General features: G+C 56.0%; 1 protein-coding gene across 2 annotated transcripts; it reads left to right on the plus strand.

Annotated features, from left to right (window-relative positions):
* Positions 1-1,437: 1,437 nt before the first annotated feature.
* On the plus strand, positions 1,438-24,324 carry NKX2-2 (NK2 homeobox 2). Of its 2 annotated transcripts, XM_032142546.2 has the most exons (4): positions 1,438-1,612; positions 9,975-10,676; positions 11,604-11,915; positions 23,449-24,324. In XM_032142546.2, the coding sequence occupies exons 2-4, from the start codon at positions 10,418-10,420 to the stop codon at positions 23,553-23,555; spliced, it is 678 nt and encodes a 225-aa protein (XP_031998437.1). In that variant the 5' UTR covers positions 1,438-1,612; positions 9,975-10,417; the 3' UTR covers positions 23,556-24,324. The 2 variants fall into 2 exon arrangements, with proteins under 2 accessions (XP_031998437.1, XP_031998433.1); XM_032142542.2 differs by lacking the exon at positions 23,449-24,324 and having other exon boundaries at positions 11,604-13,474.
* Positions 24,325-24,785: the final 461 nt, after the last annotated feature.

Below are 24,785 nucleotides of genomic sequence, written 5' to 3' on the forward strand. Positions count from 1 at the left end.
CTGGGGTAACTGGTAATAGTAAAGTCAAAGGCTTATGTTTTTCCCTGCAGTAGGGCAACATTTTTCATCTCTTATTTTCCTTGGCCAGAAGGAAGATGTCATTCAGGGAACCCCAGGTGTTTTGAAGATGAAAAGGAAGGTAGGGGGCCTGGCTCAGTGCTTATTAACCACAGAGAGAATTTGGTTCACTTCAAGAAATAGTAAAATAATGGCAATGGAGAGACAATGCCTCTTAATGAATTCATGTGAGTAAAGTACGAGGTGACCAGTTTGGGGACATGCAGTCCTGAGGCGGCCTTCTGAAGAAGGAAAGCAAAACGATTGTTTTCTATTAGAACAGAGTATTTACTTCCCTTTCCTGCAGCACCCAGGGCCACCGGATTCCATATTCCGAGGCCAGGGCTGCCTCTCCCAGTGCTCTGGCTGCCTTTCAATTTAAGTAAGGCAGGTGACATGCGACCACCGGCCCGAGGCAAGAATAATTTCAGGTGCTCCCTCAGCCAGGTGAACTGCTCCACTTCCCAAAATCCTTCCCTCAGGGCTCAGGAGACCCCACCCTCAAATCCCACCCACCCACAGAGTTGGGCATCTCTAGCACACTACCCTTGCTGTGTCAGACCGGGTCCCATGAAACGTATCAACCGCCTGGAAAATAAAACAACCTCCCAGGGGCCCGTAATAAAAGGAAGGCAAGAGCAGGGGAAACAGGAAAGCTACGGAAATAAATCCCAGAGACTGCCTTTAATCCTGGACAGGTGGCATTTTGGCACAAGCGCACTGAAATCACTTTCCTCCCCTGGGCTGCAGGGGTGAATCCCTTTCCCGGGAAGACTGATACCCCTCAACCTGGAGAGAATATCGTGCCGGGGGAGGAGCCTGGAGCCGGGGCGAGAGGTCTGTGACCTCCCGCGAAGTCGTGCTATCTGCCTTGGATCCGCGTATCTAGTGTAAACGCGGTTTCACACATAAATAACGTGCCACATCTGGCCCTTTGGTTTTATGGCGTCTTAGCGACCGAGCAATTTATAGATGGCGACCTTGTTAACCAGCAGTCCGGGCTCGCCAGGAGCTGCGGAGTCCAAGGCACTGCTGGGGAGGGAGGAGGGGCGAGGGTCAGGAGAAACCTGGGGTCCCAGGTCTCCAGCTCAGAGGGGCGCTGGAGGGAGGGAATCTACCGGCGCGTTTGGGGGCAGGGGGCCGAGGCGAGGTGGAAGCCCCCTCCCCGCAAAGCCGACCATGTGGCAGCTGAAAGAGCCATCGAAGCCCAAGTGTGTTTGCGCTCATACCCAATTTATTACCGCTGAACATATGGCCAATATTTTGACTCACGTCAGTCCGGCAAGGAAAACAAACAGAGCGCGCGCGGCGCGGGGGAGCTGCCCCCTCCACTGGGGCTGCGCGGTGGCCGCGGGGCCGGAGCTGGGAGGGTGGGGCCGCTGGGCCGGGAGCCTGGAGCCAGGAGCCCGGAGCCGGGAGGGGGAGCGCTCGCCCGCCGCGTCGAGCCGCCGCCCGAGCGCCCGCGACTCCGCAGCCGCCCGCGACTCGGGATAAAGAACGGCCGGGACCTGCGCGCTCGCCCAGCCGAGGCTCCAGCGGCGCAGCCGCGCTCCAGGTGAGCCTCCAGCTGGCGCGCGTTTCCGGTGGACGCGGGATGGGGGTGGCGCGGGGCACCCGGCGGAGCCCGGGAGGCGCAGCGGAGCCCGGCGGTGGCGATGGAGGAAGCCCGGCGTCGCCCTCGCTGCCAGGCGCTGACTGTCTGGTCCTCCTGCCACAGCCGCCCGGCGCGGGAACGCGCTCCGGGCACGGTCACCGCGGCCTGCCAGCAGAGAGGGGTTTCGGGGCACCGTCGTCGCCGCCGAGCGGCGCCGGAGCTCGGGTTCACGGCGGACCCCGGTTATGAGCCCCTCGCTCTCCCGGGTCCTGACTCGGCTCAGTCCCCAAGCCGCGTAGTCCGGACGCAGCAGGTGGGCAAGTGCGGGGCCTCTGAAGTTCTCCCCGACTTTGCGGATCACGGCAGGAGTGGGGAGCACTCGAGGACAGGCAGAGCCCCTCTGTAGCGCCTGCAGTCAGGAAAAGTTTTACCTGCCGCCGAGGCCAGGTGCTCCCGCCGCTGCGCACTTTCCGGTGCGGTCAGGGAAAGCGGGATTGTCCCAGGGGCTGGGAAGGTGCGGGGCTGGGGGGTGGAGGAGGAGGGAGGGGCGCGGCACCCGCGGCGGTCCCCGCCTGCGGTCCCCTGAGCCCCGCCTGGTAGGGCGCGCGGTGGGGGAAGGGCGCAGAGCGAGGGGGGTCCGGGTAGGTGGAGTACTAGATAAAGACGCGCCTTGAAATGCGGCGGGGCTGTCGCCGCAGCTCCGGGAGTAGGAGGCGGAGCGGGCGCGCGGAGCGCCTGGCTAGCTCCCTCCGGATTGCTCGGGGCCGGTTGCGCCTCGGCTGGCGGGGCCGCGGTGAGGAAGGGGCGGCCGCTGCACCCACCTCCACCGGGTAAGTCGCCCCCTGTGCGTCGCAGGGGGCTCGGGATCGGGGATTGAAACAGAGGAAGAAGTCCCGAAGGTAATTTGGAGATGGCGCCCAGTGGAGACAGGGGCTTCTCCTCAGGCGGAACTGGGACGTGAGGGGACGGTGGTGATGAGCAGGAGGGCAAGTGGTGGGAGTCGCAGACAGGAGGAGCCGGGGCTGAGGGCCCGCGCCGTGGACTGAGGTCTCTGGAGAGGCGACTGAAGACTGGAGTTTGGGAGGCGAGTGTCGCCTGGGCCGCGGCCGGCTCCGGACAGTTCTCGTTTGTGTCAGTAGAGATCGCCAGAGGATCAGAAATGAACCTCGGTGAGGTCCTTGTCTCCGAGGGGCGCCCCCTCCGCCCCAACCTCCTCCCACAGCACACACGCACACACTACCAGGAGGCTCTTTGGAGCTCCTCTGGCGCCTTCTCGACTTTAGTGGCTCTTGGGGCTGGAAAGGGGACGTTGCGTCTAGGGGAAGGTTGTGAACCTCTGGTGCTCACACCGGAGAGAGAGAGACAGAGCCCTAGGAACCCCCTCTCTGTGCCCGAGGGCCCAAGGGTGCATTCCCTGTCCTTCCCGGACCCAGCCCTTAGCTCTAGCTAAGAGCGTGCCTTCCCCGCGCCACCGACAACTACTTTTCACATCAGCCTGCCCGACCCAGCTTTAAGTGTTGAATGCTAACCCGTTAGGAGAGCCGCTTGTTTTCCAAAGTCTTGTGGTAATGATTTTGTCACGTGTTAAGAAGTAAATTCAGATAAGAGAGTGCTTTCAGCGCGCGTTTCCTGGAGAAACCCAGATCTCCCGTATTGAAATCGCCCTCATCCGGGGAAGGTCGGGCTTGGCTGAAAGAACGTTCCTGAAGGCAACACTGACGATGCGTAATCTCATTGTAACATATTTAATCATTAGAGCAGCGCGAACGAATAAAGCGAAGGAGTTCGCCCAGGGGGACGTGGCATTTGGTTCCCCAATAAACCGGTGATAATGGATTGGCTGGGACAGGCTCGTTTGGCCCGAGGGGGGCTTAAAGCTAGGTTTTTAAAGAAAATATTGGAGAGAGGCCGGTTCCATTTTGTAGCGTGCCCGGAGCCACAGTTCGTGTTCAATTTAACATCCATGAAAGTTAAACGGCTTTCCTCGCCTTTTATTTTATTGGATGCATTTTTAAAGATCTCATTAAAGTGCATTTATCAAAGTCCTAACATATGCCCGCAGGGTCTTATGCCCACACAATGAGGCTGATTAATAGAAAGACAAATACTAATTTCTATTACTATTTACATCCTCGGGAGATATTTGCCCCTTTTGTGGTGGGAGGGAGGCAGATTAATTGGGAAAATGTTGTATATTTCGCCTTGAAAAAGAATAGGGAGAAGGGAGCTCACCTAGATGCCTTCCTCCTGCACCCACAGTTAATCGCAGGGAGACTCCAGGCTCTAGGTCCCAGGATCAGTTCTGTCCGTGGCATCAGTGGGGTTCCCGCCACTCTGTAGGAACGGGGTGGGGATTTTCCCCCAGACACAGAATCTGAACTCAGTCTCTAGGCCTGGAGAACTTAGCTACCCAACTCCTTCTTAGTTGACTTGGGAGGATTGTCCATCTGGGAGGCATCCACTCATTCTTCCCTTCCTGGGGCAATTTAAAGAGTTAATATAATATGGACCAAAGGAAAAAAAAAAACTCACCTTAGGCTTGAACCCAAAGTTGGCTGAGATTTCCTTTCTTTTCACACTAGTGCCCACTTTCTTGTCCACCTGTCCAATGGCTGTGAGTCTCTCCTGCCAGAGATCTGCCGGGCACGGTCTGGCCTCTCCAAAGTTGCAGGCTCACACAGCTTTAGGCCTCCCCAACCCAGAGACTCCACTCTGCCACCCCACAGATAGAAGGGATTTCCTATGACCCTCTTTCCTTCTCCGGGGGCAGAAGGTGAGGGCAATTGGAGCTGGGACTGATTTTCATATTCTGGTTAGCAAAGGTCCCAGCACGGAGTAGTATTCCTGGGGTGCATTCCCCGATTTCTTTCATCCAGGACGTGAGAGCTGACACCTCTGCTTCCTGCAGCCCCTGCTCCCGCATTGGAAGGCGAAGCCAAAGTGGGGCTGTTTTGGAGATGCCATCCTTAAGGTGAACGTCTTTATCGCCACACTCAGGGACCAGATTGGGTGACATTTTCCTTCCCCATTGATTTCAAGTGCATGCCACGCTCTGAGTCTCCAACCCAAGATAAAATAAACCTTCCCCCTCCGACAAAACCTTTGTGTCCGCGCCGTTAATCCTTGCTGGAGCAGGAAGGTGCAACGCGCTTTGTTTCCGGAGTGAATGAAGACAAACGCTTGCACCTTGGCGCTAACCAGACAATAAACTAATCCACTTGAAGGTTGTTATCTGAGATGGGATGTGCGAGGGCCTGAGAGCTCAGCCACATACTGTACCAGGAAAGGAGTTTCTTTTCAACCCTTTTTCATTCCAAAAAAAAAGACGAAGAAATGAAGTGAAGTCAAACAAATTAGTGTTTCCAAATAAAGGGAAAAGACCTTGTGTGTTTAATGATTGGAAGCGCTTTTGTGGGTGGGGAGTGTGAGGTGTGCCGCCTAGAGCTGCTGAAGCTTTGGGCTCCTCAAGGTCGCCCCCTCTTTAGAGCAGTCCCCAAGACCCCATCCCCCATCCCCGAAGACTTTTTCTGCCCTTAACTCCCCTGGAGGACAGGGGGCAGGTACCTGCACTGCAAGCTTTCACCACCAGCTTGAACGGGGAAGGATGCGAACCGAGTGCCGTCTCCCAAGAGGTGCCCAGAACAGAGATGGGGGGAGGGTCGAATGCCGTCCACGGAGCCCACTTCTTCCACAGGCACAAGAAAGGCTCCCCTCCGTGGGGTGTGCCGAGGCCTCGCCTGCTCTCCTGTATCCTCCTTTCTTGCCTGGTTTGCTGTTGTTTAGGGCTCACCCCCACAACAGGGGGCGTAAAGCTGAGGCGTGGGCGGACAGGAGCCGGGAAAGCAGGGTGCCTCTGGGCGGCCCCCGTGCCCTGGAGCGCAGAAAAGGCGCTCGTGTTTGAGCTACCTGGGAAAGTAAACAGGTAAACACTGGGCCGACTTAGAGGGCCACTTGTCCTGGAGTGGGGCCACTTAGCCTGTGTACTTTCGCCTCCCCTCCTGGGCCTCCGGCGATTGTTCAGCCTCCCCGCGCCCGCTCCAACCGCCTGAGCCCGAACTCAATTTGTTGCGGAACCCAGAGCAGCAGAGCGAGCGAGTCACTCCTCTAGCTTCCAGGGGCACAGGTTCTCTTCCTCCCCTCTCCTGCCTTTCCCCCGGGCCTAGGACTCCCAATGAGTCCGTTCTCAACCTAGGAAGAATGAATAGAGCTAGAAATGTGTACGGCACCTGGAGCCCCAATGCTGATAATAAAGATGGAGTTGGGGGGTCCAGCTGTTCAGGTTACCCCAGCAGGGGTGCACGGTGTTCTGGACCCTAAGGAGACACCAAGCAAATCTCCTCCGGCCCGGGGCACGCTGGGTTCAAAACTTCCAGCACCCGCCTCAACTTCCTCCCCAAGTATGCAGCAGAACGAGGCATCTTGCAGAGTGCCTACGAGGTCTCCAGACCACGGCAGCTCAGCCCAAAGCTCAAACCCAAACTTGACGGAATGGAGGACGTTGAACTCGCTTGGGTGCAAGATGGTACCTGGAAAGAATTTCTAAAGAATGCCGAGTGGGGGAGACGAGGAGCTGAAACTGGTGCAGGCAGACGCTGACAGGGGACAGAAGCTCCCGGGCTCTAGAAGGCCTAGCTGTGATACTCGCGGGGATGCCTCTTGGGGAGTCCTCAGGATGCAATCACCTGTTTAATTGGGACAGAAAAGGTGCGTTTGGCGCCTGGCCCCTAGGCTCTTTGGGCGCAAGCCGGGCTCAAGAAATTGAGGAGACACTGGACTGTGCTCTGGGCACCGGACTTGCCCTGGCCGCCAGCTGGGCCTGCGCAGGCCTCCCGGCGTCCACAGGCCGCTCCTGGGGGACTTACATTTTATGATCTTCCACTAACAAGCCCAGTTTCTCCCCTTCAATTACCGGCCTCCCAGCGGTCTCCCTGCGCCTTTTCAATTGCAAATGTTAACGCTCTGGAAACGGACGCGGGAACCACACGGACGAGAAGTGATGGGGAAATGGAGTCTCAAGGTCCCAGGAGAGGCTGAGTGCTGTGGACCCGGCAGCACCGATCGTGGAGGAGGCAAGGCGGAAGCTCTCTCCAGTTCTCTCCCTCCCTGTCCAGCTGCCCCCAGGCCAGGGGAAAGAAAAACTGGAAGACTAGCTGGGGTGAAAGTGTAGGAGGGGCCGGAGTCCAGGCGGCGTCCTGCGAGGGCAGGGGACTTGGGCGCCTCAGGTGCTCCGGCAGGAGGACACCGCAAGCTGAGACCCAGAAGGATTCGGCTGGTCTTTGAGGCTAAGGGGCAGGAGCAAAGGCAAACCCGACCTTTGAGAACTGGGCTAAGGGCCTCCTTCTCTAGGCGCCTAAGGCAGCACTCCCTCCCCATGATTAATTCCAGAAGCCAGGATTCCCCTAGAAAGGCAGTCCTCTCTCAGGTGCTCTGCGGACCTTGCAGGCTCCCACGGGTGAAGGGAGGGGACTTGATCAATAGCAGCGGTGCTGATTTAGATCCTTGGAAGAAAGGCCCACTATGCTGGGGAAGAGGGAGAGAAGTTGGGAACTACATGGAACTTCAGCGAGGTGGTTCCCAGCTGAAGAAATGAACACGCTTTGGGAGGCCTCTGCGGGCACTCCCCCACCTAAGATGGCTCTGGGAATATGCCAGAAACGACACTTGCTGCCAAAGACCCCTTTGCCACCTGACCCAAGAATTTGCCTGGCCCAACCAGGCCCTATTCTGGGTCCCCATCCTGGTGGCTGTCCTGGACCCCAAGAGAGCCTCCACCCCCTTAGGACTGAGGAATAAGAGGAGGAACAAAAGGAGGGTCTTCGCTGCAACGCTTGGGTTGAGGAACTTTTTTTCTCACCAGTTATGTATTTAGCAGCTGAGTAACAATAGCAGTGGCAGGCCCACTCCCGCCCCTGGATCCAAACTCGGCGCTTCCCCGACTCCTGGAGAACCAACTTCCCTCCTCCGACGGGGCAGAGCGACGAGCTCCCACGTGAAAGGGAGGGGGAGGGGGGGGGCTGAGAAAGAGACGGAAAGCGAGCAAAAAAAAAAAAAAAAAAAGCACGAAAAGTAATGGGTTCGAGGAAGACGATTCAAACAAGTTTCTATTTCTTCCAGTGGAAAAAAGGGGGGAAGGAGGGGGAGAAAGGAGAAAAGAAAAAGTAGGAGGAGAAAGAGGAATCGGGGAGCGTCGACATGAAGGGGTTTCCTTAATATTGTGGAGGGATTCAGAAATGAATGAAGAGATAGTCCATTGAAAAGGGTTGAATGCCATGACAACTAGGAACAACCTTAGATTTATTCCAAACAGTTAGGACACATTGAAAGAGAGCGTCAATCATGTATTATTTCGCCACTGAAATAAATGCAAAAACCGAGCCGGGACAAAGGCTTCCAACGGGAGCGGGACATTTGTCTACATTTCGCTCATTGTCCGCAGCTTAGCAATCGGTTTGTATTTGTGTTTGCCCGGGTCCGACCACCCAGGACGCGCCGACGAGGGGCTCGCTCTAACCTGGGCCATTGTCACCCACGTCACATACTGGGGGCGAGGCAGCGAGGGCTGCAGAAAGCCGCCGAGCGGCTCGGGGAGAGGTGCCCTCACCCGGCGCTGGCAACCCGGGGGCAGCTGGGGCGCGGCGGCGGCCGCGGCAGCTGCGCGCGAGGAGGACCCGGCGCCCGCGCTCTGCTTGGCCCGCGCGGAGGCAGCCCAGGTTGTGGGAAGACTAGACCTGGCCCCCGCAGGAGTGGCCTTCTGTACCCCTCCCCGCCCCCAGACAAAGCTCCTTCCTGACACTCCTCTGGGGTGAACGAACATCAGGTAGCCAATCTACCCCGCTGCTCCCCCCAAAAAATTTTTAACTAGAAGGAGTGGTAAGTGCGGCGTGGTCTTTTCCTACCCCAGCGCCGAGGAGGAAGTGCAAGTCCCGGGAAAGTTCAGTTCCCAGAGCCGAGAGTGGTTGGAAACTTCACACTAACCTGACTTAACCTGGAAACGTGGAGCGCGTACTCCGAACGCGCCCAGGGAGTCCAAAAGGAGACCATACTAAAGAACTCGAGTGGGAGAAGAAAACTGGGGAGAAAACGCAGCATCGTCGAGCCACCCAGCGACCCCCCTCCCTCGCAGCTTTCTGGGTCCTCACCCAGGCTGGAGATACAACCCCCACCCCCACCCCCGCAATCCCGCCCCGCCGCCTTCCCGCTGCTCCACCTCTAGCCGGAGGCTGGAGAGGGAGGGGGCCGGAGAGGGAGGGATAATAGAGGGCAGGAAAGAGCAGGGCCGTCTGCCCTTTCCTCCACCCGGGGAAAGAGGCCCGCAGAGCCCAGAGGCACCAAGGCCAGGGTCCGACCCCAGCCGAAGTTGGAGCTCCTCGCTCTTACCCCGCCCTCCCCGGGACCGCCCGCAAAGCAGAAAGTGAACTGCGCGTCCTCCTTGGCCGCAGAGAGGTGGAGGCGGGGGGTTGGGGGTGGGAGGTGGGGGGAGGCGGAGTGAAGGAAATAAATGAGTCTTTAGCAAATAAAGGGCGGCTGGAAGGGGGCGGGTCGCTAGGTGGTGGCTCTGGCCGGCCCGGAGCGGAGCTCTCTCCTGGGTTTCGGGCTCTCTCGCGGTTAACTGGAATCAATTACTTGCCTTGTCATTTCTAGCACTCATCCTTAAGCCTCAACCAAAATATTGACCTAGGAGGCTTACAGAAGTTGGGCTCTTGCCATTTGAACCGGATCTTGTTTAGGGAACCACCAGCGATGGAAAGGAGAGATTTCCGCAGCTCGGCCTTCGCCCCCTCCCCCTTTTCCAAAGGCGCCACAAATCGCCAATTTTCCGGCTTGCCGGGGGTGGGCGCGCGGGGGCAGGGAGGTAGGAACCCGTGAATGTTAAAGAGGATTTTTTTCCTCCTCCTGGTTTCTGTTTTGTTTTCTCTCCTCCTCCTCCCCACCCCCACCTTTTTTAAGATGCAATTTGTTAAAACGGCCCTTTCAAGTGTGTGGACTCGCGAGCGACGCGGTGGCCCTTTGTATGTAAATACTGGGTTTAAAAAAAAAGGCTCGCCCCGTCTTTGCAATTAATTGACACGTTACACCTCTCATCTTGCTCTAGAGGGCCGTTGGCTGGGAGCGCGGAGCTCCCCAAAACCCACAATTTCACATCTGCAAATACTGTCTTCATCCACTTGACTCCCAAGACCCGCCCACACGTGGCCAACCTTTGCGTTTTTAATGTCTCTTCCCCCTTTTTTCCACCCTTCTCCCGCTCCCTCTCTCGCTCCCCCTCCCTCCCTCTTTCTTTCCCTCCCTCCCTCTCTTTCTCCCCCTCTCCCCCCCTCCCCAGGTTCGTGAGTGGAGCCCAGCCTTATATGGACTGATCGCTCGGGCAATGGCCCATTTTTTCCTCGCCACCAGCCGCCACCGCGCGCCGAGCGGCCGCCGGAGCCCGAGCTGACGCCGCCTTGGCACCCCTCCTGGAGTTAGAAACTAAGGCCGGGGCCCGCGGCGCTCCGCGCGCAGGCCGCCCGGCTCCCTGAGTCCATTTCCGCGTGCTTTCAAAGAAGACAGAGAGGCACTGTGTTGGGCTTCATTTTTTTCCTCCCCATCCCCAGTTTCTTTCTCTTTTTAAAAATAATAATTATCCCAATAATTAAAGCCAATTTCCCCCTCCCCTCCCCCAGTCCCTCCCCCCAACTCCCCCCTCCCCCGCCCGCCGGGGCAGAGGAGCGCCACGAATTGACCAAGTGAAGCTACAACTTTGCGACATAAATTTTGGGGTCTCGAACCATGTCGCTGACCAACACAAAGACGGGGTTTTCGGTCAAGGACATCTTAGACCTGCCGGACACCAACGATGAGGAGGACTCTGTGGCCGAAGGGCCGGAGGAAGAGAACGAGGGGCCCGAGCCAGCCAAGAGGGCCGGGCCGCTGGGGCAGGGCGCCCTGGACGCGGTGCAGAGCCTGCCCCTGAAGAACCCCTTCTACGACAGCAGCGACAACCCGTACACGCGCTGGCTGGCCAGCACCGAGGGCCTTCAGTACTCCCGTAAGTAGCAAAACTTGGCTGCTGAGGCCGTGGTCCCCTCCATTCCTGCGGCCGCAGCCCGGGATGGACGCTGGGAGTGAAAGGGGAATGGCCCATGTAAGCCCGGACCCCCTCACTAGGATCCGTAGAAAGATTTTTAACACTTGTATAGGTTGTCCTCTGCCCTCCTCTTCAAGCCCCCTTAGTTCCGGGAAAGAACTTGGTCTCCAAAATTTTTTTCAGTGCGAGAAATTAAGGAGAAAGAGGGAGAAGGGCTATACCTCCCAGGGGCTGGTATATGATGTCAACCGGGACTGATGGCTCCAGCTGCAGCCCCCGGACTCCGGCCGCTGGGAGGGACTGGCCTGGAGCCCTGTAGGTAGCCAGCGAGCCTCGTCCGGGTACGGGTGGAGGGTGGGGAGGCTTCGGGTGGCCCGGGTATAAATAGCTCACCCTGCCCCCTGCGCGATCACAGAGGACGCTTTGTGCGGTGCAGGGGGTGTCTAGAAGGCCCGAAAGCAGAAACGAAAGCCCCCAAAAACCTGCCTTAAATGGCCGAGCCGATCAATGCTGGGATTGTGGGGTTTTTCTTTTAAAAATCTGCCCACGTCTCGCCAGAGAGGAAACCGCTTAAGGGCGCCGGAGCCCTTAACCTGCGATGATCTTCAGTGCCACTCCCCCCCCACCAAATTCTCACCCACACTATGTGAGCCCCTTGAAACGCGAGCCCCTAGCCCCCACTCCTGCGGATTTCCCTCTTTACCCTGGGAGGCCCCGACGTCTTCGTCAGGCGTAGAGCAAGGCAGGGGTCATGGTAAAGGCAGCGGGACTGGGCTGCCAGGCGCGGAGGTCCAGGGTCGCACGGAGGATCCAGAGTGCTCCGAGTCTGGTGCAGGCTGCGCGCGGCCTCCAGACGCCTGAAGCGCTTCTCTCTCCCCCTCCCCCCAGTGCACGGTCTGGCTGCGGGCGCGCCCCCTCAGGACTCAAGCTCCAAGTCCCCGGAGCCCTCGGCTGACGAGTCACCGGACAATGACAAGGAGACCCCGGGCGGCGGGGGGGACGCCGGCAAGAAGCGGAAGCGGCGGGTGCTTTTCTCCAAGGCGCAGACCTACGAGCTGGAGCGGCGGTTTCGGCAGCAGCGGTACCTGTCGGCGCCCGAGCGCGAGCACCTGGCTAGCCTCATCCGCCTCACGCCCACGCAGGTCAAGATCTGGTTCCAGAACCACCGCTACAAGATGAAGCGCGCCCGGGCCGAGAAAGGTATGGAGGTGACGCCCCTGCCCTCGCCGCGCCGGGTGGCCGTGCCCGTCTTGGTCAGGGACGGCAAACCGTGCCACGCGCTCAAAGCCCAGGACCTGGCAGCCGCCACCTTCCAGGCGGGCATTCCCTTTTCGGCCTACAGTGCGCAGTCGCTGCAGCACATGCAGTACAACGCCCAGTACAGCTCGGCCAGCACCCCCCAGTACCCGACAGCACACCCCCTGGTCCAGGCCCAGCAGTGGACTTGGTGAGCGCCGCCCCAACGAGACTCGCGGCCCCAGGCCCAGGCCCCAGCCCGGCGGCGGTGGCGGCGAGGAGGCCTGGGTCCTTATGGTGGTTATTATTATTATTATTATTATAATTATTATTATGGAGTCGAGTTGACTCTGGGCTCCACTAGGGAGGCGCTGGGAGGTGGCCTGCGTCTCCTTGGAGTAGCAGATTACACCCACCCAGCTCTGCCCATGCCTCTCCTGCTGAACCTTTGGAGAGGGCGGAACTCTACGCCGTGTTTACAGAATGTTTGCGCAGCTTCGCTTCTTTGCCTCTCCCCGGGGGGACCAAACCGTCCCAGCGTTAATGTCGTCACTTGAAAACGAGAAAAAGACAGACCCCCCACCCCTGCTTTCGTGAATTTTGTAAAATATGTTTGTGTGAGTAGCGATATTGTCAGCCGTCTTCTTCTAAAGCAAGTGGAGAACACTTTAAAAATATGGAGAATTTCTTCCTTTTTTTAAAAAAATAAGAAAATGCTAAATATTTATGGCCATGTAAACGTTCTGACAACTGGTGGCAGATTTCGCTTTTCGTTGTAAATATCGGTGGTGATTGTTGCCAAAATGACCTTCAGGATGGGCCTGTTTCCCGTCTGGGTCCAACTCCTTTCTTTGTGGTTTGTTTGGGTTTGGTGGGTTTTTTTGTTTTTTGTTTGTTTGTTTGTTTGTTTGTTTTTGTTTTTTTGCGTTTTCCCCTGCTTTCTTCCTTTCTCTTTTTATTTTATTGTGCAAACATTTCTCAAATAAGGAAAAGAAAACCCTGTAGGCAGAAAACCCTCTGCCCTGTCCTCCGGGCCTTGAGCCCCGAACTTGGAGCTCCGCTATTCGGCGCGGTTCCCCAAGAGCGCCGGGCGCAGAAAGCTTTCGATTTTTTAAATAAGAATTTTAATAAAAATCCTGTGTTTAAAAAAGAAAAAAAGAAAAAATCCCTGCCCTCCCGTTTGTCTTACTGCGCCGGGCCAGAGGCCTGGGCCTGGGAGCCGGGCCCGGACGCCCGCGGGGCTCCCACAGGCGGTTCTTCTCGGGCGGGGAGGCCGGGGGCACCGGGGCCCTGGGGCCAGCGGGGCTCCCGGTGCAGGCCCCTCCGACCACAGGCTACACCCCGCGCCTAGGATTGGGGCGGTGACGGGAACGCTCGGCCTCCGGCCTGCGAGCGGTCGGCCGGAAGCCCAGGGTCGCCCACCCTCCCCGGCCTCTCCCCGGGTCTCGCGCGCTGTCTGAACCCCGGGCGGCAGCGTCCGGCTGCGGGAGGAAAAGTGACTTCGGGAGCCGCAAAGGCGAGGAGAGCAAACCCCCCTCGCTGGCCCAAATCTACGAGTGGCTCCTTCAGCCGGAGAAGCTGTTGAAGCCACTACACTCGATGACTTTCACTTTGTTGCATTTGACTTGCCTCACGCTAAGAAAGTGGGTGGGTGGGGGTCTGAGGTTAAGACTGGCTGCCTTCTCCCCACTCCCCACCCCTTTTCAAAATCTGCGGGCTGGTGCTGACCTAGGAGACCGCTAAGGCTGGGGGTGGGAGCGGTCAGGGCGCGCTAGGCTTTGGCTTAGGGGGCGTGGGGGGAGTACGCGGGGTCCTGGGCTCGGGGGAGGGAGGGGATACTGCAGCCCTCTCTAGGATCTTTGGCCCCAGGAAGCCAGGGAGCGAGAGTCTTTGGCAATCCCAGCAAACCGTGCCTCCCCCTTCCCTTCCGCTCCCATCCTTTCCAGCCTTCCAGGCCTCTCTCCGGGGACTGGATCCCGGGCCACCTCCCCTCCAGCGTTCGGCGGTGTGCGGTCCCCCCAAGTCAGCCCTTGAGCGTGGGACTGAGTGGATTGCTAGGAAGTAGAGGTTTGGGGGTGGGGTGAGCGCCCGGGACGGGAAGTGGGCACACAGCCCCGGGCTCGCCCGGGAAGGGCGCATCCATCTTTCCGGCGGGGAACTGATTCCGTCCCACCCTTGTTGCTGGGGGCAGATCTCCTTGGCGGATGCTGGCGCACACTTGGCCACGCGGGGGAGCGTCTTAGGAAGCCTGGCGAATTGGAGGATGAGCCTTTCTCCTCTATCTCGGGGGTTTCTAAAATTACTTGGGGCTCTGTAGCTCAGAGCCCAGCGGGTGCTGCGAGACGCTGGGGGACTGAAAGTCGGCGCATTTAGAAATTGTATCTCTGTTCTCTCTGAAGCTGCACCACCAAGGCTGGGGGGTGGGGTGGCAGTGAGGAGGCCGGGCAAAAGGAGCGGTCCCAGCTGACTTTCTCGCTCCCTCTAGTTGATGATCAGGTTTAATTCAATATCTAAAGCAAACATGATTATCCGTGCGACCAAATCTGTGCGTCGATAGCACTCAGCGCAGCAGCGCAGGGACGCGATGACACTTTATTCCCACGTTCCACACCGCCCCTGGATAATTGAGGGCTCGGAAGTCTTTCTAACACCCCAGTAAAGGTCCTTTCCCATCTCCAGGCTCATCCTCCGGGAAAGGGCAGTTTTTCTAAATGCTAAAAGGTCTCCCTTTGTTCTCCACACTAGCTTGGCAATGTTTGGGGCTTATGTCTTACTGTTTTTAAAGGCCAACGAATTTCTCCCAAATAGTTTGTTGTGCAATAATTGAATGCCCAACGTGCCCTGGTACTAACCACTCAACATCCACTTACAACTTCCCCTAGTCCCAAAATCCTCTGGGAGGAAAGGTGAGGGTTTCAAGTCTCTTGGAGCGGAGCTGTCAGAAGGCCTGAGGCCATTTTGACTCTTCCACGCCCCAGGGTTTCCAGGGTGAGAATGATCACAAGAGACCCTCAGGTTTCCAGAGAGGAAGGGGAAAGCGTGGAAGGTCCTCACCCTGGCAGGCTTCCACCACTTGCCCATTGAGGACACATTTGGAGCGGTGGCCAGGACCGCGGGTCTGCAATCTGGGTGTGCGCTCCTGCGGCCGTCCGGGAGCCCGGGAGGTGGGCCCGGCGCCCGCCTCTCTCTGTCCTCGGGTCCCCATGGAGTCAATAAAAGCGCCTGTGGAGCCCTGTGTGGCCCTAACCCCAGCGCCCTGGGAGCACACCCGGCGCGGGGTCCGCTTCAGCAGTCTATCTTCGCCCAATCTACAGCGGGCGGTACAAAACCTCACAATGGGAAAGCTGGGAGCCGGAGATGTTAGAGGCGTGCATATTAAAAAGGGACAGAGAAAGGATCGCGGGGACAGAGAGAGGGGAAGAAGGAGAAGGGGCCCGCCCCCCACCCCCCGCCCCACCCTGCACCATTCAGCGCGCTTATCGCGGGCAGTGAATCCCGGAGTCAGGCAGAAGTCTCCTTGGGGTTTTGTTGGGCTTGTCACTGGGTCCCTTTGTCATCCGCGGGCTCCATGCTGGATTCCATATGGCCAGCTGGACCGAGGGAGCGCGAGGAGGGACCCGCACAAAACCTAAATTGTGTCCGGCTTTCAAACCCTGTATTGTTGTCTGTGAAAGGAAGACGCATTAAAAATTCGTGCTATATCTATTGGGGAGGAGGCTGGAGGAGGGGAGAAAAAGCCACCCCTGTCTTTGATGGCTTCGGAGGGCGCTTGCCCCGCCTAGGCCCCGTGACACTGAAAGCTGGATCTCTCTCATTCTGTCTCTCTCTCTCAAAATCTCTCTTTTTCTCTCCTCTCATAATCTCGCTCTCATAATCTCTTTCTCTACTTTCATAATCTCTTTCTCTCATAATCTCTCTCTCTTCCTCACTTCTCTCCTTCCTCTCTTCTGTCTCCTTGACTCTAACGCTGGGACGGGAGTCCGCGAACCTGCGCCTTCAGGGTTTGGGCTCACTTATGCGCACTTTGCTCACTCCTGTGTGTGTATCAGGAAACTAACTTCTGCCTGGGAGCTCTGCACCATCGGACCGTCCTGGGACTCAGGAGGCAACTCAGGGTACCCAGGGCCTGGGTGATGCTTGGTCCCCTACGGGCTTAGCGGCTCCTGGGTAGATGAAAATCCACCCCCCTGATTTCGCAACCGACAGGCCCCGAAGCGACAGCGCGCGGAGCCGCCCTTCCACTCACCGCGACAAAGGTTCTGAGAGGACAAGGGTGCCGCTCAGTCCCGGTCCCAGCTAGACTTGGGCTGCAGCCGGTTCCAAGGCGACTTGCGCCCTGCTGGGCCACTTGGTTACCAACCCCGAAGAGCTAAAGACGCGCGCGTTCATTTGAATTACGCGCGGGGATCCATCCCACTGGCCTCTTGGTGCGATCGGAAACCACTTCAGAAACTTCTTCCAACAGCGTCTCTCCCCAGTTTGGAGGAGGGAGATACTTCCTCTAATTTGCAATGTCTCCTGTATTGCGTGCTTACAAAATTCAGTACCAGGGAGACACAGCAGGGCTTCCAAGGAATTTGCCCATTTTTTGCCTCCTCTAAGCGGTCCAAATTGGCGCGAGGCAGTCGGAAATAATTTGGGTCATGCCTTCTCCCCTGCAATTGCCAGGTCAAAACTCCCATAAGCAGTCCCCAAATAAACCATATGTACTAAACAAAAATAGTTTATGCTGAGCTCTGTGGAAATAAAAAATGGAACCCAGATAAGTTCCCCACAAAGTCACTCAGCCCGTAATGAGCAGAACTGAGTTGGTGGAAATTCCGACTAATGGGAAACTTGGATGCGCCCCCTTTCCTATTTAGTACAACGATCATATTTAGTAGAATCAGATAATTTAGTAAGAGTAGAAGCCCCCCTTCTCAACATTCCCCACCTCAGATAGGGAAATAACTTATTTCCTTACCTATTGACTGTTGGGCTTAGTTGAGACCTGGTGTGGATTTCTCGAGCCTTTTCAAGAGCCTGGTCATTGAAAAGCTAATCCAATATTTACCAAGCATAAGGACAGTTCTCAGACGTATTTATTAAGGCCCATCGCTAAGTGATTACTTGGACTGAAGACAAAGGCCAGGGGAGGGGGCGTCTAGGCGCACCAGATCCTTCCCGGCTGGGCTCTCCCCACCCAGAACCAGGAAGCCGGGAGCGCGCTTGTGCGGTGCCGAAGTTCCCCTCCCGGTGTTAAGTGGCGGGCGGATTAGATACTGTGCTGGGCGGTATTTCAGGAAATATGTACTTGTGGCTTCCTGAGAGGCTAGGCGCAGTGACACTCTAAACCGTGTCGATATATCATCTTTTATCCAGGATCTGCAAATAAACCCCTGATCCTCCCGGCGCATTATAGCCGCCGCTATCTAGCCAAGGAAGCGATCTGAGTTTTATTGCTTTCACCAACGCCCCAAGACACACAAACACACACACACACACACACACACACACACACACACTCTCTCTCTCTCTCTCTCTCTCTCCTCTCTCGCACTCTGATTTTTAAAGGCTCTATTTTTTTCCTCCCGAGGCATCGTTATTAATAAAGAGGGGAATAGGCCTCAGCGCCGCCATCCGAGCAAGCGGGGAAATGCGGGCCCGCAGCCCAGGCCCGCGCGCCGATCCCGCCTGAGCTCCACGCGCCCCCTCGGGCCGCAGAACCATGCGTGTGCCGCGTGCTGCCGCCGCCAGGAGGCGCCCAAGACGCGCGTTCCCGAGCGTCTCTGCGCGCGGGTCCGGGCCGGGTCCTGGCCGAGCCCGGGAGCCGCCGGGAGGCAGCTGCGCATCAGCGGACTGGCGGCCCGGGTCGGAGCCCGGTGAGTGGTGCCAGGAGGCGGCGGCGACTCGGAACCTTAGGGAGACCCGCGAGTCAGACGGCGGCGGGTGCGCGGCTGCCTGGGAGGTGCGAGTGGACCTGTCTTCAGCTGTGGTTTTCCCGCCATGCCTCTTCTCCACGTGCGTACCACCGCCCGTCCCAGCCTCGGTTTCCATCGTGTTTGGGCACAGACCACAGCCGACTGGTCCAGGAGAGCTCTGGCCACTGGGAGGGCCCCACCAGGCGCCAGGGCGCGCGGTCTCCGCGATCTCAGGGCCCCTGGCGGCGTCGGCCGCGCAGGTGGACGCGGGGACGGCGGTGCTGCGAGGGCCCGGAGGGTGGGTGCCCACGTGGGGAGGCGGCCTGGGGAGGGCGGCAGCGATGCGGAGGAGGGACCCGGTTTGGGTGCAGGTTTGCGGGGCAGGGGTTCTGGGAAGGAGAGACCCTCGCCTTCCGCCCGCCCTGGATCCGGGTCCCGCCGGACCCCCGGCTCCTGCCGTTCGCCGCCTGGAAGCGGAGCAGGCGCACAGTCCAGACGCCAGGGGGAGACGCTGAGCCGACCCGGACCGTGAGGTCCGGGCCCGGGAGGCCAGAACGCACCCACCCAGCAGAGCACCCCGGGCAACCCTCACTCCGTGCTGAGACCTCGGCTAGGGTGCAAAGGTGTCCGGGAATGGAAAGGACACGAGGATGTAGACGCCTCGCACTCTACTCACGCCTGGTGCCTTTCTGAGAGGCTGGGCGTGGGGCAGCGGGTAGGGGACAAGGGGGTGACATTCCTCAAGGTCCTCCCCCCAACAAAAGTAGGGCCTGCAGTTCCAGCTTGATTCGTTGATTATTGGGTGCAACCGCCTCAGATCAAAGGCATCGTGGCTCCAAACACTGACCCCTTTACTTTCCTAAGCCCCCGCTTCAAAACCAGCTGTCGGTGGGCCGGTGAGGGCGTCTGCAGTACCCAGGCTTTCCGCGGGGCGGCGCGGTTGGATAAGAAAAGGCTTCCCGGCTGGGGCGCGGAGCGCAGCTCAGACACCTGCGGGATTCGAGATGTCCCCGCGAGGTGTCCTCTACACCAGGGCTGCATTCCCTAAATAATGAAAACTCCCTGCCCTTGCACTTGGTGCCTGGAGTGCGATGAAGAGGCTGAAGGTATCCAGCCCGGCCCTTCTCCCCTCCCTCCTCAGGTTGCTGATGTGACATGCGTGTAACTGTCACCCCACGCAGGACGTGGAAGACTTCCACCACCCCAAAATGTTCCCTTCTAATGGAATAACGTGTTCTGTCCTAACAAAAGAATAGCTCAATACTTAAAGGTATCAATTCAAAGCTGCAGATAAATCCCGTCCGCCCTTTGTTGCTTGTTCTCGCCTGTAGTATTTTTACCTTTCTTCATAAAATGATACAAAGAAAGCCCCAGGTCGCTGACCCCAGCCTCTCTCGCATCTGAAGACGATGACCATCACCGCTGCCACGTATTGGGCACCTTCTAGGCCGGGCTCCTTCTCCTTATCGTCTAATCAGATCATCATAGCCAATCTGTCCTTCTGCAGAGGAGCCTGTTTCAGAGAAGTTAAGCACCCGATCTTATAATCAAGCCAGTGTTCTGACAAAGAAAAGCATTCTGGGAGTGCAGGTGAGATCTACCAGGGCGTCTTCTCCTATTCCAGAAGAGTGGGCAGGGGTGGGGGAGGACAAAGATGCCCTCCCTCTCTGCAGAAGGCAGTTGGGTGACTTCTCCACGGGGCAGGGTTCTGCCAGTTCTCCTCTGGCAGCCAGTGCCCAGGTCCCATCCTGGTTGGTGGGGGCTGGGCCAACCCCTTGGCATCCTCAGGGAAGCCTGTATGTACACCAGCACCTCCACTGGTGTAGAGTGGCCATCCCGGCCAGCGAGTGTCCCCCGAGAACTGAGGGGGAGTAGGCTGAGGGTCCACCTGAGGGGTACACTCCAGAGCCTGTTCTCTCTCCTGGGCCTGGGCCTTCCATGGTTTCGATGACATGAGCAACTCCCCTCTCCCCCCAGGATGATAAAGTGCACAAAAAAAAAAAAAAAATAAGAGTTTTCACTAGCCAATTGATCTTACTGCTTTAATTAAATGATTACTTTTTTGCCTAATGTGGGGAAAAGGTAAAATAAGTTAACATGTTTTTCTGGGCATAGTGTTGGGCTCCCTAATCTGAGAGATTTGCAAGTTTTTGTTTTGTTTTGTTTTGTTTTGTTTTGTTTTGTTTTGTTTGTGAGACCGGATCTCACTCTGACACCCAGGCTGTAGTTCAGTGATGCTATCATAGCTCATTGCAGCCTTGAACTCCTGGGCTCAAAAGAGCCTCCTGTCTCAGCCTTCCCAAGAGCTGGGACCACAGGCATGCACCACCATGCCCAGCTATTTTTTATTTTTGTGTAGAGATATCATCTCACTGTGTTTCCAAGGTTGGTCTCAAACTCCTGGCCTCAAGCTGTCCTCCCACCTTGGCCTCCCAAAGCACTGGGATTACAAATGTGAGCTACTGTGTCCAACCACAAGAATTATTAAAAGAAATTTTATTTAAGTATCTACTTCCAGATCTCTCCATGTTTCTTTAACTCTACTAGCTACAAAATAAAAGAATTACCTCATCAGCCTCTGTAGGGTAAGATGAATTGTGTGGAATGGGCATGAAATGAAGGATAGTTAGATGTAGAAGGTAAAACAAAAGGAATCAGCTTTTTGTGTCTGTGACAGAGGATCTGATACTTGATGGTCTGACCACAAGGCATCTCTCAGAAATTGGCAGTCCTTTTCACCCAGTGAACAGCCAGCTGCTTTGAGCAGAGAGAGCTGTGGTTGGAACTCCTGCTTCATGACTCGGGAGGAGGCAGAGCTTGCTTCAGAGTGCAGCCACTGCCCACAGCCCCAGCGCACTCCCTCTTCCCTTGTGCTGGCTTCCTGCTGCCAGCATCTGCAAGTCTCTTCCTGGAGGTGAGCAGGAGGGTGCTGGGCCCATTAGACAGGTGGCTAGGGCTGAGGAGTTTATGGTCTTCACCCAGTTTCAGGTGGAGGTTGCAGGATATACGGCCCAGCTTCCTGGCCCCAGGTAGAACATGGAGACATGTTGCCATCTCCCACAGGCCCCCAGTGGGACTGAGCCCTAGTTGTCTTCAGTGGCAATCTGCTCATTACCACCTCTCGTGTTGATTTTTTTTTCCTTCACTTTCTCATTTTTCCATTTCCTTGTTGGTCCCAATTAAACTACTTGCACATGAATCTTTGTCTCAGGGTCTGCATCTGGGGGACCCCAAAGACACAGACACTTGAGCTCTTACTCTGCCTTTATCCTAGACCTAGCATTGGTCTCTAGAGGTCACTCATGACTTAATGGCCCATCTTAATGGCCTCTTTCCCCATGTGTTCCTTGGGAATGTCCATTTTTGATGCGTCTTTCTGTACTAAGTAGAGTTTTTGGGCTGCAAGGAGGCAGTTAGCACAGGGAACTATGTAGTGAGGGACATGGAGACTAAACAGCAGCGGGCCCATCTCTCTGGCTTCTCATGGCCAAGGCTGGGACACACAGCTGCCCTCGTGCAGGTCCAGAACTATGGCACTTATTCCCTCAGGACCCATCCTCAAAGCCAGTGACTTGGTCTTTTCCTGTGACAAAGGAGCTCCCAGAATGTGGCAGTCCCCCTTCCTAGAGGGAGAATCTGACTGGGTCAGGGAGGCACCCCCGGTTTGCAGAGCCCCCATTGGTCAGGTTCAGTATCCAAAACACCTGAGGGGCAAGTGGCTTCTCGAAGTCCAGCCCATATGGTTACTTTTGACTTGGACACTCAAGGCACAGGGACACGTGACACAGGCACAGGGTGTGACAACTGCATGCAGAAAGAGCCACTCTCATTCCTCAGAAGAGACTGTGGAGATGAGTGGCTGAGCCATGTGCCCCAAAATTCATGTTGAAGTCCTAACCCCCAGTATCTTAAAATGTGACCATATTTAGAGATAGAACCTTTAAAGAGCTAACTGGGTTAAAATGAATTCATTAGGGTAGGCCCTACTTCAGTATGACTGGTGTCCTTAGAAGAAGAAATCAGGGTACAGACACGCAGAGGGGAGGGCATGTGAGGACATGGGGAGGAAATGCCGCTTGGAAGCCAAGGAGAGAGGCCTCAGAAGAAACCAGCCCTCCTGACACCTTGATCCTAGACTTCCAGCCTCCAGAACTGTAAGAAAATACATTTCTGTTGTTTAAGCCACCTGGTCTTAGAGTTCTATCTTGAATTTCTCTCTGCTTCAGACTTTTCTGTTTTGTTTTTTAGCCTAAGTGCTATTGAAAAGAGCAGAGAAGATAGAGTGCAGGCCCCTAGAGACAGGATGGAACGAAACACACAGTGTGCGTCTGTGTCCTGCTCAGCATACGCTCTTGGTCCCCACTGGGCCATCTGGCTGCTGACTGGCATCCCGAAGAACAGGCAGATTGCACAGGGGTAGCTTTTTCCTCCAAAGCTGCAATGTGGTGCATGAAGTCCTCAGATTTGGGAACTCATCCAGGCACTTGAGCTCAAACATATAGTTCTGATCTAACACATCACAGGTAAGAATATCCAAAAAGGTGAGCTTTCCCCCTGGAAACCATGACTTCCTCAGAAACAAGGAGAAATATTTCAGCTGCCCAGGTTGCAGTTCCGAGTATGGAGGCTTCCATGTTTCATGGTCAGGGTCATGGTGGAGCTGCTTCAGCTGCAGGTGATATTCCACCATCTGGTCCTCCCTGATGTGTCCTGGCACCTTTCCTTCTTCAGTCTCACCACTCTGAAGAAGCGTGCTTGCAAGCGCCGCGGGATGATCCAGGACGTCCAGAATTGTGGACGATCCTGTTCTTCCCATCTATGAGGTAAGGCAGATTAGGAACGTCCAGGTCTAGCTTGAATTTCACATCCAGCCATTGGCTGCCACCATGGCCAGGGGCTCCTGCAGATGGATCACCGTTTCCCCTCCCAGGAGCAGGCAGGTGTCCAGTGCCAGCCCCAGAACATCCCGGTCACCCATCTCCATAGGGCTTGGATGACATGGTGATGCTCTCTGTGCCTTTGAGGACGGCGCCTTGGGTCTTTGTACACTAAATCCCACCTTGTCCTCTCCTCTATTTGAAACAGCCATTTCCCAAATCCCAATCTGATGAAATCCTGTTCTTCCTTCCCTCATGTTTCTTTAGGCCTCCTGTGGACTCCCAGAACGTAGTCAGCATTCCCTTGAGCCTTTTGGGGACTTATAAGCACATGGCCCAAGGTCCACCTAACTCCAGATGTATCCTATAGAACCAGTATTCTAATCCTAATTTTAAAGGTCTTACACACAGGGTATGTGTAAAAAGCCTGCTGCAAATCAGAGTGCTTCAATTGAGTATTAATGAGATGGAGGAAAGAGGCTGTGAGTGCAGACAATGAGTCCCTGAGTAAATAGACTCCAGAGCCAAAGGTGTTCTCCACACCGAAAGAATGACTGTACCCAGAGAAGGAGCTCAGACTCACCTGGACAAACCCTGAGGGGATAGCCATGTCCCAGTGTGGCTTGGAGGGTCTGGAGCTGGGCACGTCCCCCATGTCTGCTTGATTCCCCTCCGGCCGAGTTCTACTCAGGTAAGTTGTGCTCATTCTTGCTTCCCCAGGGCCTGGATCACAGTTCCTCAAGCTTTGGGATACAAACGAATCATCTGGGATTTGGATAAAATGCAGATTCACATTCAGCAGCCCTGGCATTCTGCATTTCTCATGAGCTCCAGGGAGACGCTGGCGCTGCTGGGGCAGGACCACACTTTGGATGGCAAGGGCTTGGCAGGCAATTCCAGGTGTCACCCTAGAGATAGCCTGCTATTGCACTGTCAGTAGGTAGCTGCCACAGTGACGGCCGCTCCAGAGCAAGGGGAGAACCTTTTGAAAAGGGTCCTTGAATCATTTGGGAAATAAATCAAACCATATGAGTAAAAAGTAATCAAAAAATATGTTGAATATTGGAACCAGAGGAAATCTTAGCATCATTTTGTAATGACTCCCTCCATGCATTTTCCAGATGAGGAAACTGACAAAGCCAGGTGGCCTGTGGCTGAGGAGTGAGACAGTCAGCGAGGTCTCCCTGCTGCACTCCCGTGCACTTCCACAGTGAAACCCTGCTGAGAGACACAGGAAATGTTGAACATAGTATCTTTAAAATTAAGACCATGACTGCCCTAAACATTTACAAAGCACAAACCATGAGAAAAAAGCCTGTACCAGAAATCAGAAGATGGCTTTTGTCCACGTGCAACCTTGGACAAGTTAGTTACTTATCACTGCTCTCTGAGCCTGTTTCCCCACTGGTTACCAAAAAAATAGAAAAGGATATGCCTGTCCTTCCTACTTCGCAGGGCATCGCAGGGAGGTAGGTAGTTAATATGCTGAACCACTTCAAAACGGTGGAGCTGAACTCACAGTAGGAACCCTGTCACACACACCTTTCCATGACAAGGATATTGGTGGGGTGAGGGAGATGGGGAGAGGCATGAGGATGGGAGACAAAGGGGGTGGGGTGGGGGGCGGGGGAAGAAGGAAGCCAGAAGGACAGGCCCAGGCTAGGCTCTGAAGTCAGCAGGTGAGCGAGGTAGAGAACTAGCAGCATACTGTCCGTGGATATTTGCGGTGATGGAAATGTACTGTATCCATGCTCTCCAGTATGGCAGCCACTAGCCACGTGTGGCTATCAAGCACTGGAAATGTAACTAGTGTGACTGAGGAACTGATCTTTAATTTTTCTTTAATTGTTATTAATTTCCGTTTAAATAGCCACATGTGGCCAGTGGCTTATGTAGCAAAGATCTAGATCATTTGTTTGAAGCAGTAAAAAGAGAGATGTGAATCTGCTCTTCTTACCTCCTATAACATGCTAATTAACATCACTGCAATTAACCACCATTCACAGCTCTTCAGCTGCTCTGTGGAACCTCAGCCCACTCTGAAATGAACAGCCGCA

Source organism: Hylobates moloch, unplaced genomic scaffold (assembly GCF_009828535.3).
Source record: "Hylobates moloch isolate HMO894 unplaced genomic scaffold, HMol_V3 SCAFFOLD_21, whole genome shotgun sequence".
Taxonomy (NCBI): Eukaryota; Metazoa; Chordata; class Mammalia; order Primates; family Hylobatidae; genus Hylobates; species Hylobates moloch.

What these genes read in the sequence shown, in the direction of transcription:
- NKX2-2 (XM_032142542.2), top strand. Translation starts at nt 10,418, where the DNA reads ATGTCGCTGACCAACACAAAGACGGGGTTTTCGGTCAAGGACATCTTA. An exon ending in CGAGGGCCTTCAGTACTCCC is followed by an intron (nt 10,677 to 11,603) that starts GTAAGTAGCAAA and finishes CCCTCCCCCCAG; the next exon opens with TGCACGGTCTGGCTGCGGGC.